The sequence below is a fragment of the Macrosteles quadrilineatus genome, unplaced genomic scaffold (genome assembly GCF_028750875.1).
Source record: "Macrosteles quadrilineatus isolate MER2022 unplaced genomic scaffold, UCM_ALF_1.0 Scaffold_30__1_contigs__length_1495292, whole genome shotgun sequence".
NCBI classification, from domain to species: Eukaryota; Metazoa; Arthropoda; class Insecta; order Hemiptera; family Cicadellidae; genus Macrosteles; species Macrosteles quadrilineatus.
The window spans coordinates 1,389,097-1,415,394 of NW_026542623.1; the positions used below are offsets into that span (position 1 = coordinate 1,389,097).

At 34.8% G+C, this 26,298-nt stretch overlaps 1 protein-coding gene across 1 annotated transcript in view; it reads right to left on the reverse strand.

Moving 5' to 3' along the window:
* Positions 1–26,298, reverse strand: part of LOC129005677 (dual specificity protein phosphatase 10-like) — a 104,898-nt gene that overhangs the window by 78,400 nt on the left and 200 nt on the right. The window contains exon 2 of the mRNA XM_054434639.1: positions 9,651–9,767. Within this exon, the coding sequence (XP_054290614.1) occupies positions 9,651–9,767 (117 nt within the window). The remainder of the gene's footprint in view (positions 1–9,650; positions 9,768–26,298) is intronic.

Here is a 26,298-nt window from a genome sequence, read left to right on the forward strand (position 1 = left end):
CCACTACTTACAGCGTTAAGTTTCTTGTAAAATGTTAATATTATTGGCCACCATCTGCGTTAATATTGTTGAAATGAAGAAAACTGTAGGTATAGCAAGAAATTAATGAATTTCTCAGTGGTTATTCCTCCAAACTAAGCTTAATAAGACATAGTCGAAATCTCCATAAAATATACTTAATTTTATATATCCAATAATTAATAAGTAAAATTGACAGATTTCATGGAATTTTGCATAAAAGATTTCAAATAGCCATTCCGAAACGGATTAAGAGTGTGTATTCACATTTTTAACAAATATAGCGGCTAATAATATTTTAAAATCAACTGAATTTCAACCACGTAGCTCATTTGGTGGCGATTCGTAAATGTTTTTTGACTTTTGTAAAAAAACCTACACAGAAAAATAAACGCTAAACGAAATAGTTTGAATAAGTATTTATCTTATTTTTACCAACGAAATCACTACATTATGTACCCACTTCTTGAACGCCCTGTAGAACATAGCTCTGTTCCTTAAAAAAAACAATACAACAGAAAGTATGAGTCATCTGGTAGATTGGTTATTAATTGTCAATTCCCCAACCTCTCTCAATTTTCCCAACCATCTTACGTGTTAATTTTCTAATTTAGTAAAGATTAATTTTCCACCCCATCAACGTAAAGCAATTAACCCTTGACACTCTGGTTAACTCTAATGCCAAATTTGATCTTGGTGGCCGCAAATATAAACGGTGGTGACGACGGTCTATAAATAGCCAACCCACGCATCACCAAGGCTATGTAAATAACAAGGGCGGAAACTAGACAAGTGTGGGGTGACGAAACACAGAAATAAACGGGGGACAACTGTGTCTACAGAAATGTCTCGGTTAGTCTAGGGAGCTTCGAGATAAAAACAAACACAAAACTACACACAATGGTGAATTGTAACGGGTAAGCATTGTAGTTTTGTTGTTGTTGGTGTTAATAGATGAAATGTCAAATATGTTTATTACATCGAGTTTGGTACTTTGGTATTACTATATCAACCACATCTAACCTAACCTAACCTAAGGGTGGATTATGTTTTAGGTTAGGAAGATTTTGTTGTTTAAACTAATTAAAATCTTATTTGCAAGTCAATTTATCGGTGTGGTCGGTACAGTGCCAAAGTACTAGAGTTTTACTTAATTATTACCTGGAACTAGACTCTACAGTAGTAATGAATTGGGTTTAAAGTATTTTCTAAAAGATCATAAGATAAAAAAATTTATCTACGTGATTAATACTCCACTTCGGAGTAATCGAATCTATTGTTGGTGCAATGGTGACCATATAAAATACCCCCGCAGCACCAAAACCTGTGTTAAGGGAAGTTTATGGGATACTTAGGTTTGCTGCAAAAGGGAAGGTAATTAAGTGTGTTTGTCATTGAAATGTTAGCTTAGAAGCAAATAAAAGAATTTCCGAATTTGAACCAAATATTTCCATAAAGAAGAAAACTACAAGAGGTTGCTTGACTTACACTCCGGAAGAGTAAAATGAACATTTGACATGTACAGCTATTTTAAAATTTCTCCGCAACAGCTCTACAAAATTGTTTGGAAACAATATGCAAAATTTAACCCCATAAAAACCGGTTATCGATCAAATCGTTTAAGCATTTTGAAACCGATGCAGAAATTTCTGCTGTATAACAAAGCTGGTCAATTTTTAATCTTATAACAGAGTGTATTTAAAATTATTTATCTTAACTACTCTTTGAATAAGTTTATCTACTGTTTTAGCTTATTGGACCTGTTTCAACTAGTATCGTACCAACTCATCGTAAACCTTGTACTTATCTCAACCATATCCGAATTTAGCCATGGTTGACACAAATTCTGGTTGTCTATTTCTGGTTGTGTGGGAGTGGATGATATCTGGACCTATCAACACAGAGGACGACTTGGCTGAGACTGGTCAAGGGGACGAGCTTTGCAAAAGGAAGGTCATTTGGGGCTTTCGAGTAGCTACACATAACGTTTGTTTCTACGTTCAAAAACAGCGTTGATCTAAAATTGTCAATCTTATAGTCTTCATTGATTAAATATCTAGATTCTAGACGTTGTATGACGTTATAGTATATTTCAAAGTGATTTTCTTTCCAATTTAATAAACAGTTCGCTTTACTTTTGAGCATTACTTGCAATACATTACTGTAAATAATGAAATAGTGTGAAGTGTTTTCTACTTGAAAATAAGTTCTACAAGGTATAAACCTTTAGTAAATTTCTTCACCGTAACATAATTACATGTATAAAGAGTTTATTATTTCGGCATTACCTTGGATTTAGTTTAATTTTAATTAAATTTATTTATTTTTACCCATTTATACTTATTTACAACTACCAGGGTACTCGCCTTCAAATCTATAGTTTGTTGGTGTGATTCCAAGTGTGCTAGTTTCTGGACCCACCATTATTTGTTCTTTATCAATAAAATAATTTATAATCTGGCTATCGTACAAAATGTCAACGCAAGATAAGAGGTTTGGACTATTTCATTACAGTACGAATAGAAAATGCTTCAAAATATTGAAGGTGCTACAACATACGAAAATCAAAAGATAAACATTCATCAGAGTATGGGTTTGATATACATGAAATGTATGAATACTATAATACGGTTAATTCATAACCCAACATCATTGTACCTGAATCTTAACCAGACGTACACAAGTTACCTTCCTCTTTCACCATACAACATTGGTTTTTACTATGGTTGTAAGTTTTTACAGGAAGGGGAAGGGAGGGGAAGCCAGCCAGGAAGAGTCGAAGGGGAACGAGAGTCTGACTCAGACAAGGCCACTCTGAGGTCGACGCCTGTTTAGGTCAGACGACAGTGAGTAACACCTGCCACAGAGTAAGGAGATCCGAGCACATGCATAGAGTAAACAAACACTATGTAAAAGTCAAATTCCTTATAAACAGGTAAGTGAGAGAATATGTCCTTCTCGTGTTGTAATGTTTGCTGTTTCGGTCAGACGAGTGAGTAACACCTGCCACAGAGTAAGGAGATCCGAGCACATGCATAGAGTAAACAAACACTATGTAAAAGTCAAATTCTTTATAAACAGGTAACTAGCGAGGGAATATGTTCTTCACGTGTTTTAATGTTTACTGTTTTGGTCAGACGACAGTGAGTAACACCTGCCATAGAGTAAGGAGATCCGCGCACATGCATAGAGTAAACAAACACTATGTAAAAGTAATATGCGTTATAAACAGGAAACTAGCTAGGGAATATGTCCTTTACGTGTTTTAATGTTTACTGGTCAAACGGTAGCAACGAATGTCATAGAGTAAGAAGATCCACGCAAATACATAGAGTAAACAAACACTACTATGTAAAAGCTAGATTCGTTATAAACATGAAACCAGCCAGGTAATGTGCCTAGGATTGTTTAATGTTTACATCTAAACTGTTCTGCTAGTGACGAAACAAAAAAATATAAGTGACGAATTACAGTATTTATGAACTTTCTAAACTTTGTTCTGTAGTTATATTCAGTAGGTCAAGTGATCATGTACCAACATTTTGTAATTACTTTTTACTCCTTTATGTCACTTGGAATCGAACCAGCGACCTTCAGATTTGAAGGCGAGCACTAAACAAACACTCGGCTACCCAGATAGTAATTATTGTATTCGTTGCATACTTAACTAGGTGGCGTTCGCAGAGGCATCCACAAAATTGAGCGGAGTCATCAAGGGTTCATATTATATTGTTTTTGTCTTACTGCAGTAAAAACAGTATTTTTTCATGCATGCGCTGCGGGTCTAAAGTAGCATTTTTAATATTTAGGGAGTAAAAATCGTGTTTAGCCTCTATGGAGTAAAAATCAGCTGTTGTCAACTCAGTTGTAAATTTCGATTGTAAACGATTGCATGTATCGAAAATATGTATCGATTTGTGCTTCGTAATCATTTTAACATATTACAGTCTACAGTCTCTTCCCGTAGCATTTTAGCATTGCAGATACATTAATCCATTCCCAAACTCAACACTGCTCACCTTTACTACTTCCTTCACCACACCCTACGTCGTGGACCTGTTTCCCTCTCTTCCCATAGCATTTTAGGATTGCAGATACATTAATGTAATTGCCAAAGACAGTTCCCACACTCTGCGCTGTTAGCCTTACTACTTCCTTCACCATTTACTACGTCATTGGCCTGTTTCCTTCCTTTCTCATAGCATTTAAGTATTACAAATTCATTTATCCATCTGCTCAAACGGTTCCCCCACTCTGCACTGCCAGCCTTTACTACTTCCTTCACCACTTACGTCGTGGACCTGTATTCATCGCTTTCCATAGCATTTTAGTATTTTAGATACGTTAATCTAATTGCAACAAACATCCCCACTGTCCGTACTGCTAGACTTTACTACTTCTTTCACAATTTCCTATGTCTTGGGCATGCTTCCATCCCTTCTCATAGCATTTCAGCATTGCAGATACATTAAAACTGCTACAAACGGTTTCCAGTTCCCACACTCCACACTGCTCACCTTACTACTTCTTTCACCTGTTCCTACGTCGCGGACCTGTTTCCCTCTCTTCCCATAGCATTTTAAGATTGCAGATACCTGAATCTAATCGTCATAAACAGATCCCACACTCCGAACAGCTCGCCTTTACTACTTCCTTCGCCACTTCCCACATCGCGGACCTGTTTCCCTCCCTTTCCGTAGCATTTTAGGAATATAGAGACCTTAATCTAATCGTCATAAACAGTTTCCATACTCCAGACTGTTCACCTTTACTACTTCCTTAACCTCTTCATACGTCACGAACCTCAAGCTAGTGTCGTCATTTGATTATAGTACCTGGGGACCGAGCTTTGCTCGGGGAAAATCATTAGTTCACTCTGAAAGCACCGTAGTATTGGAGATACATAAATCCACACATCTACATCCTACACAATTTCCTACGTCATGGATCTGTTTCCCTCCATTCCATTGCATTTAAAGATTGCAGATACCTTAATCTAATCGTCATAAACAGTTCCCACACTCCGGACTACTCGCCTTGACTACTTCCTTCACCACTTCCTACGTCGCGGACCTGTTTCCCTCCCTTCCCATAGCATTTTAGGATTGCAAATACCTTAATCTAATCGTCATAAACAGTTCCCACACTCCGGACAGCTCACCTTGACTACTTCCTTCATCACATCCTACGTTGCGGACCTGTTTTCCTCCCTTCCCGTAGCATTTTAGGTTTGCTGATACCATAATCTAATTGTCATAAACATTTCAAACAATCCAGACAACTCGCCTAGACTACTTCCTCCACCACTTCCTACGTCGCGGACCTATTTTCCTCCCTTTCCATAGCATTTTAGAATTGCAAATACCTTAATCTAATCGTCATAAACAGTCCCCACACTCCGGACAGCTCACCTTGACTACTTCCTTCATCACTTCCTACGTCGCGGACCTGTTTTCCTCCCTTCCCGTAGCATTTTAGGTTTGCTGATACCTTAATCTAATTGTCATAAACATTTCCAACACTCCGGACAACTCGCCTAGACTACTTCCTTCACCACTTCCTACGTCGCGGACCTATTTTCCTCCCTTTCCATAGCATTTTAGGATTGCAAATACCTTAATCTAATCATCATAAACAGTTCTCACGCTCCAGACAGCTCGCCTTGACTACTTCCTTCACCACTTCCTACGTCGCGGACCTGTTTTCCTCCCTTCCCGTAGCATTTTAGGTTTGCTGATACCTTAATCTAATTGTCATAAACATTTCCAACACTCCGGACAACTCGCCTAGACTACTTCCTTCACCACTTCCTACGTCGCGGACCTATTTTCCTCCCTTCCCATAGCATTTTAGAATTGCAAATACCTTAATCTAATCGACATAAACAGTTCCCTCACTCCTGACAGCTCGCCTTGACTACTTCCTTCACCACTTCCTACGTCGCGGACCTGTTTTCCTCCCTTCCCGTAGCATTTTAGGTTTGCTGATACCATAATCTAATTGTCATAAACATTTCAAACAATCCAGACAACTCGCCTAGACTACTTCCTTCACCACTTCCTACGTCGCGGACCTATTTTCCTCCCTTTCCATAGCATTTTAGAATTGCAAATACCTTAATCTAATCGTCATAAACAGTCCCCACACTCCGGACAGCTCACCTTGACTACTTCCTTCACCACTTCCTACGTCGCGGACCTATTTTCCTCCCTTTCCATAGCATTTTAGAATTGCAAATACCTTAATCTAATCGCCATAAACAGTTCCCTCACTCCTGACAGCTCGCCTTGACTACTTCCTTCACCACTTCCTACGTCGCGGACCTATTTTCCTCCCTTTCCATAGCATTTTAGGATTGCAAATACCTTAATCTAATCATCATAAACAGTTCCCACGCTCCAGACAGCTCGCCTTGACTACTTCCTTCACCACTTCTTACGTCACGGACCTGTTTCCCTCCCTTCCCATAGCATTTTAGGATTGCCCATACCCTTATCTTATCGTCATAAACAGTTCCAACACTCCGGACAGCTCGCTTTGACTACTTCCTTCACCACTTCTTACGTCACGGACCTGTTTCCCTCCCTTCCCATAGCATTTTAGGATTGCCCATACCCTTATCTAATCGCCATAAACAGTTCCCTCACTCCTGACAGCTCGCCTTGACTACTTCCTTCACCACTTCCTACGTCGCGGACCTCTTTCCGTCCCTTCCCATAGCATTTTAGGATTGCCCATACCCTTATCTTATCGTCATAAACAGTTCCAACACTCCGGACAGCTCGCTTTGACTACTTCCTTCACCACTTCCTACGTCACGGGCCTGTTTCCCTCCCTTTCCCATAGCATTTTTGGATTGCCCATACCCTTATCTAATCGTCATAATAGTTCCAACACTCCGGACAGCTCCCCTTGACTACTTCCTTGACCACTTCCTACGTCGCGGACCTGTTTCCCTCCCTTCCTATTGCACTTAAAGATTGCAGATACCTTATTCTAATCGTCATAAAAAGTTCCCGCACTCCGGACTACTCGCCTTGACTACTTCCTTCACCACTTCCTACGTTGCGGACCTGTTTTCCTCCCTTCCCATAGCATTTTAGGATTGCAGATACCCTAATCTTATCGTCATAAACAGTCCCCACACTCCGGACTGCTCGCATTTACTACTTCCTTCATCACTTCCTACGTCACGGACCTGTTTCCCTCTATTCCCATAGCATTTTATGATTGCCTATACTACTTCCTACGTCACGGACCTGTTTCCTTCCCTTCCCATAGCATTTTAGGATTGCAGATACCTTAATGTATTCGTCATAAACAGATCCTAGACTTCGCACTGCTACCCTTGACTACAATGTATCAAGTAATCTTAAGTATAATCTTTGCTCAATATTAACAAGTGATGTTTTTCCTTTTGTACTGTATTTGTAATTTCCTAGTATACTGTGGGTAGTTGGCTTATTATGAGCACATGCTAAAACTTCAAATCTTTTGTTTACTTTTTACTTGTTATTTAATTCAGCCAACATGGTTACCTAGCAACCCATAAGACTAATGTTAAAAAAATGTGATTTTCAGTTTCATTTTTCTACGGATTCCTGAGAGACTTTTTTAACGCCATATAGATGTTGGCACTCACCGATATGGTCTTTATCACCATGCAAAATTTGAAAACGATTGATTCAGCCGTCTAGGAGGAGTTTGCGTATTACGAAATGCATAAAAGTCGACGTATAAGAGCTTCGCTCGCTTCGCTCGCTCCGCTCAATGATGAAGAATTAACTTATACATTCAAAAACAAGCATACAACAAAAATAGTTTACCCTCAGTGATTAACTGATTATTTTATCTATCAGTTGTGGTCAGTATACAACAAAAGTTATCTTTATCAGCATAGAGATAGTCCAGTCTTATCAGTCCTTCACTAAAATGATAAGTCCTGCCGTTACATGAAACCTTATAAATTAACGTTGCCAACTTTCAACGTTTAAACAAATAATTTGTCAGCCCCAAATGTGTAACATAAAACTATCTTTAACTTTACTATACAGATAAAACAAGAAAGATGAACATTCGATTGAATTCTAAAACATGCTCAAGGATCCCATCACTTGTATTTTATAACCTTTCATTAGCCTACACTATTACAAAAGTGTTTAGAGGATTCCTTTTTATATCTCAATATTAAATATATTGCAGCACTACACTAAAGGGTCTAAAAATAAATAAAATGGAGTGGCTAGTTGTTAAAACTAATGGAACTTTACAAAAGATATAAAAAAATCCTTGATCAAAAATAAATAAAAACTCTCGCATTTAACACTGTAAGAACGGGCGGGCATTAATTGCGCCCACTGACCTGAGTCAGGTAGTCGGGTATTCCTGAATTGCACCAACTACTCCACGGAGCCACCCAATACGTTCATTAACTGCACCAAGTTGCGGTCCTCTTTGAATGTATGAGTAGGTTAGGTTGGGTTAGGTTAGGTTAGGTTAGCTTAGGTTAGGTTAGGTTAGGTTAAGTTAGGTTAGGATAGGTTAGGATGACATGTAAACAAAGACAACTTCTGCCGGCTACTCACCCCTACTTGGTTTGAACTTGGCGCAACTCTGAAACATTTTTGGGACCCTTTGATGGCTTAGCGCAATTAAGGACCTCTTGGGCGCAATTAATGCACCGTAAGAACAAGCATTGACTATGACAGTCAATGGCACACATATTCCCCCAGCACATGAGTGTAATAGTCTCAGACCCGGACGTCATCGACACTAGACTACCAATCAATTGTCGCATGGTGACTCACACATAACAATGTCCTTTGTTTTCCATCAACCAATTCCCGCTTATATCCTGAACCAATTGATTAATGCGGCGACAGGATTAGAATTTATGATGCACTCTTAGTTAAATGAGTATCTGTCTAAAGTGTTACGTTTTACCTATGAATTGTAGTATAATTCGTACGATAAGAATTCTTATGGGAGGTTTACTGGAATTGTAGTACAGTCATGGATGAAGTAATAACATTATATCACTTAATCTATAGTATAACCTCGAAATAAGATTCTCATGGGATTATTAAAGAACACTTGTTATCAAGGTTGACTCCTTATCGAGGTTTGCAATAACATGTGTTTATGGCTGTAATATATTAAAGGGCTGTAAAATCAAGGACGACTTGTTATCGAGGTTCCACTGTATTTGATACCGTTGTAAAAGTTGTAGTCATTATAAGTATTAATTTAGCTTCTAGAAGTGTGTTTTATTCATCAGTAACGATGCTTTTAGAAATAAAATAAAAGAACATTTGAGGGTGGTATTTTGGGTACTATCATAGATTAAAAGAGTAGGGAGTAGGGAGTACTATCTTGGTTCTCGGTGTGCTATCCTTTAACATCTACGTAAGGGAAATTTTAAATACGGATAAGACTATCTTTTAGTTTTAAATGGCACATTATACGTTTCCTGAAAAAAACAGTTTCCAAGTTTCAGAAAATACCTAACCCTGGTTTCCCTCTTAGGTAAATGGTACTTAAAATTAACATAATTTATGACACGTAAAGCACCAACTCTCTTTTAGATGTAACCAATTAACTTATCCTATTAATAATTAAAATTGTGGGCTTACATTCTTTCGTGAGCTCAGTAAAGGCCCTTTTCTTAGGCTGCGGCTGGGGCGGAGAAATAGGCCATTGGCTGGACTCGGCCTCCGGCCTTATGACCTGCGACATACTTCTTCTTAGGCCTGAAACAATCAACAAAATTTATAGATAAGATATTAACTTAACAACTAATACAAATACAAAAAATTGCAAATAAACTTAAAAATATACTACACCACTTAATACTAAATATGGTAGTAAACGAACATGATTAGAGTGTTACTTTCATGTACTTGTATTTGTACTTACACTACTTAAATAATCAGAACGTTTTGGAAAAGTACAAATGTAATTTAACCGGAAACCTTGCATTATGTAAAAATATACTCTCCTCATTTAACGAAAGACTAATATACCCTGTGTTGAATTCAGTTTTATGTCCCTTTCCTGTTAATATACTACCACTATAGGTTGTATGGTTATTGGGGATAAACATCCATTTTCCATAGAAAACAATATAAAACATAAAACGGCACTGGCCAAATATACTGCTTTACCAATTCAAGATATGTCCAAGAATTAACAATGTTAAACGTCTATTTTGACCATATCTTAGTTTGTATTGTTTACTCTTCTGAGTGTTTACACCCTCTACGTCATCATTGCACCACTGGCACCAAATGACGTCACGATGACGTTATCACCATTGTTGTTGTGATAACAGGTGTCACTAGTCATGTTGTGTGGCAACATGGCTTGTAATGGGGGTTTCTAGGTTATGTTCACTTATCTTTTAAAATCGTATTGTGTCGTCATGATAGCACTAGATACACGGGGTACTTAAAATGTAAAGTGGTTGAGTGAATAAGTTACAACAGTAAATTATTCGAATTAGGCAATACGATATTTTTAACGTAAAATAGAATGTTACATCTTCGAGCAATTAAATGTTTAGTACTTTACCTGCGACCGTTTAAACTAGCCTTTCCAAACTCATTTCTTAAAATTGAAAAGATTCACTTTACAGTATTGTTTTGTTACTTTACAGTACAAGTTTTGTAAAATCTCTCTTGGAAGTTATGAGTAGTGAAAATAGTAATTAAGTTACGGTCGCAGGTAAAGTAGTGTACCCAACTCACATAATTAGTTTTTACGACACTCATTTTAAAGGCGCTTGCCAAGACTCGTACCTTACATTTTCTACTCGTGTCTTAAAGACTATCCTTACGCAATCGTTCCGTAAAGTACTGTAATCAAACTATTAAGAGATAACGAATTGTGGATATTTATAGACATGCACTGTGGATGCGATGCTCCCTGATGTGGATTAACGTCCGCACTACTGAGTACTACGACTATCCGCAGTACTATCCTGATAATTAGACAAATTCGTTAATTACAAGGGGAAAATGTGGTTCGGATTCCACTATAAGCTGTAGGTCCCTTAGTTGCCATTAGCTGTATTAATTAACAGCTGTGTCTAGGTCTAAGGAACATGTCGGTCTTAGTCACTAACAAGACTACAAGATCGCGCCACATCCTACACTCATCCTTCACTCATATTTGGGTTAAAATACGCCCATAGTGGCGTTTCCATCTTAAATAATTGATAAAATTGAAAATAATTGATATTATTAACCTACAAATAACTGAATTTCCAAACTTACTCAAAAGCCGCACTCTTTGCACGTGCTGGCGTGCCAACAACATCCCAACATAAGTGTATGTCCAAGTCATTGCACTTATCACTCCACTCCACTCCAGTAGTAACACACTACTGATGGAATGGTTTGAATCACCTATGGTGTAATGGTGAGTCACTGTCCATATGGACGGTCCATAAGTGACTCAAAGCCCTGAGTCACTTACCCCTGGGGTGTAAACGTCCGCGATTCACCGAGCGGATATAATGGCTAAATAGCCGGTTTACACTAGGGGTAGGTCGCACCAGTAGCTGGGGGAATTAGGGATGGTGTGTATAGGCCAAACTCGCCTTTGGCTCGCTGGGGGCTCCGCCCCCAGGCCCCCTTTTTTGGTCGGGGGTAAATACAAATGGGCCATGGCGCAAGACCTACAATTGAGCCAAATTTCAGATCTTTAGCTAATCTAGAAGTGGGTAAAATTGATTTAGACCGATGCACCAGTAGGAATAACATTGGGGGGGTTGTAATTTTCGTGGGGGGGGGGTGAGTTACTGTATATTTGTAAAATGTCACTTTTCGAAAAGGGCGCAAGAACTACAATCATGCCAAATTTCAGATATCCAGTTAATCTAAAAATGGGTAAACGTGATTTAGACTTATGCACCTGTAAGAATAACATTGGGGGGGGAGGATTTTATTATTGGGGGGGGGTTGTAAATACGATAGGGGGATAAAACCTTAAGTAAACCAGAGTAAATACAAAATATTATTATAATATTTGCAAGAAGAATTTACTTAGATTGGGAAAAGTAGCGAAAATTGTAAAAAATTTGATATACATTTACCAAGTATTTAAAGTAGGGAATTTTTTAAAGTTACAGGTGTGCGATTTCCGAAAAACGCTTAAGAGCGTTTTGTAGAAAATTTAATTCCTGACCATGAAAAATTCTTTCAAATCCTTTCTAGCTTTTGTAGCGAAAATTGTAAAAAATTGGATATACATTTACCAAGTATTAAAAGTAGGGATTTTTTTAAAGTTACAGGTGTGCGATTTCCGAAAAACGCTTAAGAGCGTTTTGTAGAAAATTTAATTCCTGACCATGAAAACCATGTTTGGACATGTTGATCATGTTTGACATTATTGTCAAACAAATTAAGGAGGGATCTAATTTGTGAGAGAATATTTAAGGAAATTGGAACTAATGAATATTCGTGAATTGGTTAACATTTTTACCTACGACAGTTTTTTTAAGTAACCGTTTCAGTTCAGTTCTTAGAATTGAAATTTTTCACATAATAGCATTGTTTACTTACATAACAGCATAGTTTTGTTTAAGGGGATACGCCACTATCTGTAGGCCATATTTTAAATTTTTTTTACATTTTCCAAAAGTTGCATTTTTAGATAGGTCATTTAAATGTGAACATTTAGCTAAAATTGTTTGCCAATCTGACAACTCCTTCTAGTATAAAAAAAATAAAATATAAAACGCCGCAACCAGCAATTTAACAAAATTTTGAACTATTTTTTTTTGTTCCTGATATGTACACTTTTAATTGTGTATCATAATTATGTATTATGAAGGTATAAAGTAGGGTACATTTATGTAAAACAAAATAAGTACTTTGCTATTTTTATATATAATATAAAATAATAAATTAGTGTAGTTATGGGAATTTTTCTCCTGCCAACCACCTGTTACATCACCTGCGATTATCTCAATACCGTGTTTTTTAGGTTATTATTGTACAAAAGTTTGAATAACTCCGTTAGTACTATACTTATAGTATTCAAATTTTCACCAGACCTTCTTTATATAGTAATAAAGGATTGTGTGTATAGTAAGCCCTATAGCATTACATTTACTACAAATATTTATGTTTACGCAAAAATTTTAAATATTTTTTTCAGCTTTTTTATATTTTGAATAAAAGGTGTCCTAAAAATTTGGTTTTTTTAGTTACCATAACGATTATACACAGAATTACTCATTATTTCATCCTGAATCAGGAAATAAATAGAATATGTCATTCTGATCAGTAGTTGAAAAGTTATTCTCAATAACGAATTATTAAAAAGTTTGGTGAAAAAAACTAAAAACGCATATAAATTTAGTAAATAAGTTATAAATTCAATATTTTTGTACCTAAATCTTCTAACTAAGTCTAGTATAAACAAAATATACTAACTAGGTTGACAAAAATAAAATAATAAAAAAAAAGTTGGAGATAGTGGCGTATCCCCTTAACAACACGGGTAACGGATCAACGAGATTCAAGGATTGATAGAGAAGTAAAATTGTAATTGTTCGAACTTCAACTAATCAGCTGTTCAGGCGAATTTAATTGTTGGGTCGTGCTATTTATAGTGTTTGGTAAAAAATTTCATGTTTATGTTTTAAAAATATTTATGTTTTAAAATGTTTCGTTGCATCACTGTCAGTGGCAATGACAGGTTAAACGAAAACATAATCTCTCTAATGAGTGGTGATTTTTAGTAATTAAAACACTGTCGTAGGTAAAGTAGTGTACGCAACTCGCGTAAATAGTAAATAGTAATAGTACCGTAATTTTTCTACTCGTGTCGTTAACACTATCTTAACGCAATCGTTGATTAAACTACTATTGCGCAATATAATTGGCTATTTATTACAATCAATGAATGCAAATTATTGCGGGAACATATAATTCAATAAGGAATTTTTTAAGCAGTAAAGGCATGTATGAACATTATCTTCAAGTGTAATATACTACTGTTGTTCAATAGTCAAAATTTTGTCATCTTATTCCAATCACATTTTCTCATTATTGTACTATATGAAGAAGTTTGTCAAGCTCAAACCGTATAAAATACCCCCGCCGCAGCAAACCTGCCGACTAAGCGAATTTCCATTTGTCTGAATTGATTTTCAGTTAAATATATTTTAATAACATTAGGTTTAACGAGTACCTAGGTTTTCTGCTACAAGGAATCTAATAAAGTGTGTTTTTGAGTAAAATATTGATAGCTTAGTACAAAATAAATAAATTTGCCAAGTTTGATCAAAATATACCCAAAAACAAGCAAACTACAACATTTGACAATATTCTCCATAAGAATAACATGGGAATTTTAAATTTACAATTTTTTAAATTTTCTCCGTTACTAATAATCGAACAAGAATACTTTTATATACTAAATTATTTGTTTTTTTAAGCTCTTTAAAAAGGTCTAAAGAGAAATCGGGAAATTTTGTGTTTTGAGGGTCAAAAGTGAGAAAAACCAACTTTTACCCCATAAAACCCCCCGTAAAGCCCCGTTCCCATGGTCCGATCGTGCTGGTTCGCGAACTCATTCAAGTTTATCCCGCTTTACACCTTTAAACCAAATTTCATCAAAATCGGACAAAAATTACTCAAGTTATCGCGTTCACGGACGTATATATATATATATATAAATATATAAATATATAAATATATAAATATATAAATATATAAATATATAAATATATAAATATATATATATATATATATATATATATATATAAGTCTATATATATACATATATAAAAATTTGAACGAATAGTGTTTTTGGCATTTAGGGACACCAAAATGAAAAAGTATATCGGTCCCGGGTCTAGGTCTTACCATGCCACCTACGGTAATAGCTACTTCCCTATAGGGAAATTCGCTACAACGTTCGGATGTCAAAATATAAAACGTGTATTGACAACACATGGCTATGTGACATTTTTTCAGACCAGGAAAGGTTTCCACACTCGACATCCTTCGAAGGTCCTTCCTGATCGTGCTTCCAGGAAGTCCACGACGCGGTTGTACTATATACGATACACATATACTAAAATCTCTATTGTATATACTTATATACACTCTGCTGTAGTACATTGTAATTAAACGTTATAATGTGTATTTTCATAGTAATTCCCACGGATATTCGAACAGCAACTGTATGGATAATAAACATAAACAAATGACGTCACATGCCCGAAAGTAAACATGCTTGTTTTAATATTTAAATGGAACTGTCAAAAAACTTCGAAACCAGCTGTTACTGCTGTTAGTATTGGCGTATTCGGTTTAGGGTCAGTGACGTAATTAGTTTATGTTTATGACCCATACCGTTTCTGTTCGAATATTAGTGGTTATCTTGATATGATTATTTTCATGTAGTCGTTAGAGGCTTTGAAAATCTTCGTACTAAAATATACAACCACGAGAATTTTAAGATACTTCTAATCAAGAATACCAACACTGGACAAAAATAAAGATGGTAAATAATTGAGTAGCATACTTATTTATAAGTTGTATCATTGCATTATGTCCAAACACTAAAATACTGTTACTACAGTTGCTCAAAATAGATCATAATCTATGTGAAATCGTTGTATTTTTATCACACATAGTCAACTAGTCATTTACAATGCATAAGCGTGTTGGTGATAAGAAATAATCAAACCAGCTAACTCACGATGCTTAGAATAAACTTTATGATAATGTTTTGGTGACGTCACCGAGTTGAATGCAGTGTTTTGATTGGTTTTTGTCAAAGTGTTTCCGGAGTAAGTTAACATGTGGAATGATGACGTCATAATGTTAACAATCAGCTGATTTGCACTGGTCTAAACAGTTCATTGTTTACGTTAAAAGTCGATACAGTAGTTGTACAGTTACAACCTTACTTTCTTTAGTAGACCAACCTGAGAACCAAATCAGTAAGTTGGTGCATAGACAAAAAGAATTAAATATAGGCCGTCAGCTGTGCTGCGGTTACCATAGGTTCTTGCGCACCGCTACGCCTACGCGAAAGAACGGAAACGCAATACGTAACTACACGGCGCTCCCAGCGGTGTGCGCCAGAACCTATGGTAACCACTGCACGGCTGAGAGTCTATATTTAATTCTTTTGGTCTATGCGTAAACCAAGTCAGAGAGTCGTTGGAAATATTGTGTAAGTTATTTACACGGTTAAGAAAAGAATTACCGTACTAAGACACCCATGTAGCCTAACATAGATAAGGACCTAACTAACTCACTAGAGTCAAAACGTGGCTAATTTAGCATATATATATTGCATTCTCACATTTTCCTTAAGGTGGCTACCTCAAACAATAATAATGCTACCTCTGATAATTCTGTATATTCCTAGTCGGATTCCACTATAAACTGTAGGTCCCTTAGTTGCCATTAGCTGTATGGGCTATTAATTAACAGCTGTGTCTAAGGAATAAGTCGGCCTTTGTCACTAACAAGACTACAATATCGCGCCACTCATCCTACACTCATCTCCATTCATACTTGGCTTAAAATACCTACTTTGTATGGTTGCCATTTCATTGAAAAGTATTAAAAGTAAAGTATTAAAGTATATTCTCTCTAGTCACCATACATCTAGACACCACCATGACTATTGTATTAGATATTCTATCCCCATGTTAAGGTTTTCGTCAGTTTTTAAATGGACACATTATGAATCATAGAATAAATCAACATGCTATAGTTAAAGTGATCCACCGACAGATTCCGCTGATATAAATTACTGATATCTGTCGAATATGCAACTTCTTTTAGCTAAGTTAAATTGATAGGACCAATTATTGCAAGCTGCAACTTTTTAGTCACATAAACTATCAAAGTATCAAAAAATAAGGTTGAAAAATAATTTAGCCTAATACGCTAGTGAAATCTGGGACTGCCTCACAGAAGTCTTTTTTGAATAAAAAATTGGCAACAGCTGGTTCATATAGATGGGATGTATGCTTCAGTATCCAAAGTATACGTCATCAGGTTGTCTAGTCACCCTTGTCTAGTTACCCTTGTCTAGTTGGAAATATTTATCTGTAGTCACCAAACAGCGCGCTGCCAAGACTCAATAAGTCAGTTTTACCATTGACTATATACCATATGTTATTCAGGGTGATTAATATAAGTGTGCCAGCCGTTTTATTCGAAAACTATAAGAGATATCAACAAAAGTTAAATGTTAAGTGCCTTGGATTATTTCTATAAAAAATTGTAGTCAAGTCAAAAAAATTATTTTAGCCGCCATTTTTCCAATATGGCCGCCAAATTTGATTTTTCTTATGGAACACCCTGCATTTTATGATGTATTCTGGTAGAAAATGTAATTTTAAGACGATTTTATTCTTGTGATTTTTTTCATAAACCTAACCGTTTCAAAGATAATAATGGTCTAAGTTGTGAAATGTTGAATGGTTTTCGAATAAAACAGCTGGCAAGTTCGCTTAGGCCTTTATCGAATCTCTTTCTCATGCAGAAATTTCAAAGCTTTAACCATTATTATCTTTGAAACGGTTAGGTTTATGAAAAAAATCACAAGAATAAAATCGTCTTAAAATTACATTTTCTACCAGAATACATCATAAAATACAGGGTGTTCCATAAGAAAAATCAAATTTGGCGGCCATATTGGAAAAATGGCGGCTAAAATAATTTTTTTGACTTGACTACAATTTTTTAAAGAAAAAAATCCAAGGCACTTACCATTTAACTTTTTTTGATATCTCTTATAGTTTTCGAATATTCACCCTGTATAGTCAATGGTTTCACTATACATTACTAGACACCCAATGAACGTACGTAGATTGCTACCAATGACTACTAGTCAACACTTAACTACTAGACAGCGCGCTGCCAGGGCTCGTATGAGTCACCACTCAGTCTGGATTGGTTGCTTCCTCATTATAAAGGTTCTGGGTCCTAACTCGACATGCTTTGATTTACACTGGGAGGGGTTAAAGTAAATGCCTTTTGTTAGGTTTATTAGGCCCAACGAAGAAAACAATAAATATACATGTTTAACTATTGTGCATGAATTTAGGCTTGTAACCAATTGATGGAAATCCATCTTTTCTAGGTCAATGATGCACCACCTTCTAACATTAACAGTCCTTGGAGACAATCTGCCATCTAGGATGATTTCAAACAATTGCTGAAGAGTTATTTATCGTCCAAAAATATTTTTTTAAACACAAAAGTGATATTCAAATATGTAGTATACTGTGGGACTATAAATGTTCTTTGTAGTTCTTCAACTGCTCTACGAGTTAGAACGTCTAGGCTCCAAGGACTATACGAGAAAAGCAATCTTATGAAGTTCTGCGTTCATAAAATTTACAAAGGTTAATTTAATTGACAATATTAAATATTTAAAGCTGTGTTTAGTAGATTTTTAAAAGTTGTTATGATTGAAAATAAACATACCTGCAATAAATTTAGTTGCAATCAAACATTATGAAGAATGACTTGTTTCCAAACTTCTAAATAGTGTTTTTGTGGTTCCTTGATCATGAAAGTAAAAATGTCACTATTTATTTTCTGTTGTTTGTTTACTTTGACGCATAAAATGTCAAGACCTAGAGACAGGAAAAGGAAAATTCTAAAACTCTATTTTGAATTTAATAAATTGGTCAAAACAGTAAGAGATTATAAAAAAAAACATATGATAGATTAAATAACTATAATACATGTAGAAGGTTTAAATACTGATGGATTTTTAACTTATTTGAAAATGTAATATTAACAAACCTACTCTGATCCAACATATATGAAATTTCAGGTATATATTATAGAGAACCTTTTTAGGCTATATAACATTCCAATAAAATTAACAACGCCCCAAAATTGTGAGGGGGCTGAAACCTGCTAACAGCAAACATTAATGCAAGCAATCAAAAAACTTTTACTCATACAATAGGAGTAAAACTTTTTTGTTTTGCTATATAAGAAAAAAACACTCCAGGAATCCCAATTAATATGTTATCCAATTATTTAAGAAACTTGGACAACAGTGATAGTTTTTTCGTTGACAGGGAGAAAAAAGTTTTTTTAAAATACTTATTAAGGATGAAGTAAGGGACCCAACAAATTTCACAATCATCTTAACAATCAATACATAATTAATGTCGTCCTAAGAATCTAGGAGCAGGAAGTAAAAACTAAAAGTTTGCAATTTAAAAATCAACTGTACAAATGGAAAATAAATGGGTATATATTTTCTAGTTAATTAACGATTTGTTTCAGTCATTCCCTTAGTCCAGCTAGTTATAAATTCACGTCTGCCTTGCATTGTAATAGTCACCGTTAATTAGCTAAATTAACATTTTTATTTTGTACATGAACTGTAGTATATAATTAAAATAAAATTTTCAACACACAAATGTTATTTAAATACAGTGTTTCTTGCAAATGTTTACAATTAGCCATACTGAGTTTTTATACTTCATTGGTTTCTTACATATAAAAATAAATATCCCCGTTGGAATAAATAAATAAATAGTTGAAAATTAAACATAAACAAACTGAGAAGAAATCAAGGCCGACGCCTGTTCGGGATGAGACGCAAAACAGATGCAGATGTTATTTTGCGTTCAGTAAAATGCTGGCGCAAAAGTCAGAATTATTCGCTAACTGTAAAGACCGTTTATAAATCGGCAAACTGATACATTCTTTTTTTATTAGCTTGTCAACCACCCTTATAATGGGTAAATGGTGGGAGAAACTATTTTAAAGGTAAAAATCAAACAATTTGCAATAATTATTGAACGGTAATTTCTACTGCAGAAAGTAGCTCCTTTTAGAGCTAAGATGACTACAACGTACTAAATTATATCGTTCAAGCAGTTTTTTATCCGATTTTCCTGTTATTTGATGGGGTTTATGGGCAAATCTGTACTAAAAATAAAATACCCCCGCCACAGCATACCTGCCGTCTAAGCGAATTTCCATTTGATTGATTTTCAAATCTATTTAAATAACATTGGGTTTAACGAGTACCTGGGTTTGCTGCTACAAGGAAACTAATTAAGAGTGTGTTTTTTTATATATAAATAGCTTAGTATAAAATAAATAAATTTGCAAAGTTTGATGAAAATATATCCATTAACAAGCAAACTACAACATTTTACAATATTCACCTTAAGGATAACATGAGAATTTTAAAATTAAAATCTTTTAAATTTTCTCCGCAGCCAATAACTGTACAAAAACACTTTGATATACTGAATTATTTGTTTTTAAGCTCTTTAACAATACCTGGAGAGAAATTTGGAGATTTTGTGTTTTGAGGATCAAAAATTAGAAAAAACCCATTTTACCCCGTAAATCCCCCCATAAAACCCCGTTCCATGGTCCGATCACGCTGGTTCGCAAACTCGTTCAAATAAGTAGGTTTACATGTTTGTACCAAATTTCATCAAAATCGGGTAATGTTTGCTCGAGTTATCGTGGTAACAAACACATAATATAGATATATATGAATTTGAACGTATGGTATTTTCGGCCTCTGGAGACATCAAAATGATAAAATAAATCTGTCCCGGGTCCAGTCCTTACCATGAGACCTACGGTAATACCTTATTATGGGAATAGCTTATATGGGAAATTCACTACAAAATATGTATTTTATTTTCTAATAAAAAAAAATAACTGCAATTGTAACAAGTGCAATTGACGTAACTGGATTAGTTAACATTTGTAGCTTTTCTGTTCCATATAATCTCTCCTTTACTATAATAATCAGGGGTGCCCACAGGGGGGTTTGATGTCGCAAAATGCGACATCAGAATTTTATTTGGGGGGGATTTTATGATTTTGGGGGGGATTCAAGCCAGTGGTTGGTTAAAAGCACATAAAAGATTAATCAGATAATTTTTACGACCTCCTTAATTTATTACTGGGGTAATTATGCAATCAAAATCCCGTTTGACATTTTATCTTGATTAATAAATCATTTTATAATTGCTATTAAATATAGGTATAGATACTTTTATGTGGATTTCCACTTTCTGACTGTATCATGTTTGACAGTGAGAACAACTCCATGCCAACTGCTGTCAAAGGATTATGGTTGCTTATTAAATTGTATCTGCAATTTGAGTTTGTTTTTACCTTTACATTATGAACTCATTCTCAAATATTCTCATTGCCTTGAGGACCTATTGATGGTTTTTTAGGTTTGTTTATTATAATATATTCTTGATTCATAAAAAACCAGTATTATGATAATGACAATCATTTTGCTATTTTTACAACATGAACAACAACATGAAAGCTTGTGATAATAATATTTTGGCTCTCCCAAATAATTATGCCTGGGTCATTTATTCATTAGAAGAAATTGACATACAGTACTGTGACAATTTAATTAAGGTTTTTGATAGGCTATATGTTTACGTTAACTTCAAGAACTGAAACACATGATTCTGTATTAATTAAATTGTATTTGATTGTCTTTTCTTGAATCTAGAAAGAGCTTCAAACAAATTTTACTAGTCTTAGAATAGATATATAATTATTTTTTTACGCCACACTACACTATTTTGACGAACTTCCCATACAAGGATTTAGTCCAGAAAACAGCTGTTTGTCCTTAATCAAATGGGGTTTCATACAGTACTACTGTACTGTAATGAGTTTTGCCGGACACCAATCAGCTGATTATACTGTATTTGGGTGGCAATGAGTGGTTATAACAAAACATAACCTCTGGAGAGGTTATGACTAGTGATTTTTAGTCCTTTAGTTGGTGGTAATATAGGGATTTGAACGGATTTAGTAGTATGGCGTAAACTATCGTACGTCACTCGTCCAAAATGTGTTGGCCGGACTCGTATAAAAAAACCACAACTCGACTTCGTCTTGCACGGGATTCAGGACTAGTAACGTAATATACTATTTTACCACACTATGATGTTTTTAACTGTTTTACATATAGGTACATTAATTGATGGCTGAAAGTTACGTTTTGCAGGCCATGCCAGCTGTCATCGTCATTCGGGGATCGAGCAGGTTTTTACATCCATAGGGCCGCAAAATCAGCTGCCCGCTTTAAATACACAATCAGTATCCATAGCATTGCAATAGAGTTGTTTTATTGTCACCGCTGCCTAGCAACTATTTATTATTATTTTTGCTGATTCCTCGAATTATTTATCCACATGACCTTAAAGTTGTAGTTGTGTTGACTATATCAGTGTGCAGTGCATTATCATTGAGGTGAATTAGTGGTAATAGGGTATAGTGTGGGGTGGTGAATAATAGCGTTCGTACCACGGACTGAAATGGTTTTGCAGTTCTCGATCGTTTTAAGTCCTCGAAACTACCTCGAACCAGCAAAACCTCATTTTGGCCCTAGGCACGAAATATACTATTAAGTTTAGGCCTAGTAATATTTTTGAGACTGAATATTTTACACTTATTGAAAAAGGACCAAACTCAGAAGTGGATTAAAGGGCAATTTAGAAAATATCTCAAACTTTTTGACATAACTTCAAGTACTTTCTCCCCTACAATTTAATGGTAAAAGAATTGTTTATGTAAAAACCCTGATCCCAAAAAAGTGGTTTTCGAAGTGATGTGTGTGTCTGTCTGTATGTGTGTATGCATGGTACAGAGCTACAGACCATGCCTGTGGCCCGAGTCCGATTTTGATGAAATTTGGTATTTTAGGTACCAATCCATGGTCTCTCCAGATGTTTTTTTTTCATTTTGGATTTTTAATAGTGATATTCCATAAAACCCTATAAAATAATGGATGAATAAAATTTTCTCAGAATTGGCCCGAACGATTTTGATTAAAAATTAGCATGTTATACTCTTTGACTATGACAAAAATTGTATAAACCCTCTACGCCGTAAAAATTATGGTTCAAAAGTTATTGCAACTTTTGTGATTTTCCCTTTTAAAACCTATTAACTCATGGAAAATCGGATTAAAAAAAACTACATGGCCAATTTTGATTCAAATTGTGTGCATGTCAAAAATCCAACTCATTTAAATTAAAACTAAACTAACAAATAGTTTTAAAGGAAAATCGTCCATTTAAATTGGATTAAAAGTTTGATTGAAACGCTTAAATTCCCATAAATTTAAAGAAGTGTCGGGGGCACCCCTTCCCTCCCCGAATTATAAACATAACTATGGGTTAGCCCCCAAACCTTCCGGCATGGGTTAAACAACGAATTTGGGGGGGATTCTGCGACGTGAGCTTTGGGGGGGATGGGCACCCCTGATAATAATATACTAATACATTTTACTGCTTGCATTTAGTCATACTTCGGCACATTGTTTGCTTAAATTGTTACATAATTTTATATTGTTACGTTTTGTTGTATTATTATACTGTTGTTGTTTATACTAGTCTATTATATTGTTTTTGTCGTATTTCTTTTGTTGGAATAATCAGAATTAAACAATCAGCTGTTTTCTGTTTGAATCAGCTGATGCCGTTAGGATGTAAATAAATAAATAATTTAATTGTTTTTTTAGGATTTCAGACCATTTTCACGCATAAACAAGATTGATAATACAAACTTGCCGAAATTTTTAGGTGGTTCTGTATAAAATAAGATGTAATGATTTAATGAACTTTACAAATCTTATTTTAAATTGGCAGCTAATTTATTACACACGAACATGGTTGATCCTATAGTTAAAGCACTGAACGTTTGTACTGGACTAGGTTCGAATCCCACAAATTGCCAGTGGTAATTAGAGTATGTAATAATGCACTAACTCGATAGTTCAGATTCCACCTCTACTAAAACATTACTTAGGCCAGAAATGTTTTGGTGACATTCCTCCAATAAATTTCCTGGGATAATTTTAATTTTTGATACAAAAGTGTCAATATTTTTGGATTGGTGTGTTATGTTGCTAAATATTATGTTTGTTCTTCTCTGTACTAGTTGAAAACGAAGTATATGATTTGCAGAATTATTAGGACGTAACCTATAAGTTAATACAAGTAGTCGATTTGATAAGGGAGAAGTCGAAGCCCTTATCAACACATTAGAAATTTAATTATCTAGAACCTCTATTGTTAAACCATCGGTATTCAGATATGCAATATATACATTTGATTTGTCTAAGAGTTTTGTAAAATCAAAATGAACTGAAGCCATTTTATATTCAATGCTAGAGCATACAATAACAAGAAAGTTATTAGTTGAAAATTGCTTTTAGTGTTTCTTCAATGTATTAACTCAAAACAAGTCCATGTAATTAACACGTTATAACATGAAGATTATTTAAAATATTAACATTTAAGGTAGAATTCTGTTACGTTTATTTTTTTTATGTCAATTTAGGAATTTGACATCACATGCCGGAAAATAAAACTATATATTCGACTAAAAATCGGTTGTTGTAAATGTGTAATTTTACACCCCTTATCCAATTAATTCATAATAGGGAATGCTAAGTATTACAATTTTATTAATCTTATTAACATGGTAATCAATATGTCAAAATTAACATACTTAGTGTACAAATATAATTAAAACACAGAATATAACAACTAAAAAAGTTTAAGAATTGGAATTGTGTATTTCATAATTTAAACAATACCAGCTAAACATTTAAATGTTGGATTAAAAACCAAATTCAACGTCCTACGATAATTTGTTACGAATAAGAATATTATATGTGAATTATTTAATTATCACTCGAAAATAGAACGAAAACCGGTTTAATACTAATAAATTATCTCCGGTTATATCGTGAGTGTACTTATTGATAATTAATGCATTAAAAGAGGAACCGAATTTTAATTTGTTTGATTATTGATCTGTGTAACAATTACATAAACAATAAATGTAGGTATAAATAATCATAACGATAAGAAAGTTAAATCGAGTGCTTTATTCATGCAAGTCATGTTTCAACACGAACCAACCTCTCATTCAGTGTTTCCATTTGAGGGATAAAAATCCCTTTCTAGGGATATTTAGGGCCTTCGAGGGATTGAAAAGGGATTGAGGGATAACTAGGGATAATCAGCGAAATTGAATGATTTTTTAGATTTTCTAGGGATTTCAGGCCTTTGACATTATAAAATTGAAATATTGATAAAATAATACATTATGGCTGTATTTCAACAACGTTAAGGACGTATTTTGGATAATTTTGCAAGGTATTAATAACACATTGATTATACTATTTTTTCCCTAGGTTTTGGTAACAAATCGATTGTAGCACAGATAAAAGATACTCCTCAAGGTAACAGCTAACACTGTACGAAACAAGCAAAGGGCTGGAGTCGGTCGGTGGAATGGAATGGTGGATCGTGGATCTAGATTACTGTAATTTGTTTCTTTCTTAGTAGCCCTATGCCCTGTGTCAATGTCGAATGTTTGTTTACGTTTTGATTTTGTTTACCGGTGATTTCTGTGATGTTTTTTGCTTAGTAGGCCTAAGTAACTTGGTGTAACCTTTTCACCAAGGCATGGTGGCCATGTTTGAAAAAGACAATTAAGTTTGAAATTTGGACACTTGAATAATATTTTTGAAACAGTTGTAAATACTTATGAATACAAATTGAGTTATTAGTTTATAAAATTTTTAAAATAACTATTTGTTTCATTTTTTAGTTAATAAATCTTGTTTTGTACAACATACACAGTTTTTAATCACGGCTACCTTCAATTCCAGGCCGGAGGCGGCCTTCGAAGTGGCAACGTTGCAAGTATAGTGTTATAAAAGGTGTTTGTTTGGAGAACGCTAAGCTAATGATATTTATGTATTTTTTTAAGAACACGAAAGCTTGGTTACTGGGCTATGAAAATGTTGACTCCACATTGAATGTACAGAAATAGATTTTCAATTTATATTGCTTTGGTTTTCGATTCTATATTATATGTTTTATTTCCATGTTAACTTATAGGACGTCTTGCGCTAAACAATGCCATAGATAAAACATACTCCATGCAATACTATGGTACCGGTACTTGCAACGTTGCCAATTCTACCAGGCCGCAGCCTGCCTGGAGTTAAAGATGGCCGTGGTTTTAATGGTACAAACATGTTTTTTATATAGTATTACTTTATAAATAATATGGGGTAACCAGTTACCATATTTTAGGTGGCTATACATAATATTCATTGGTAAGGTATTGCTGCAAAAATAATAAGTTATCTAGATTTGATGAAGAGGGATAATTGGAGGGATTATTAGAACACGGACTAGGGATAACTAGGGATTTTTTGACGTTGGCCCAGGGATATTTTTTTCTT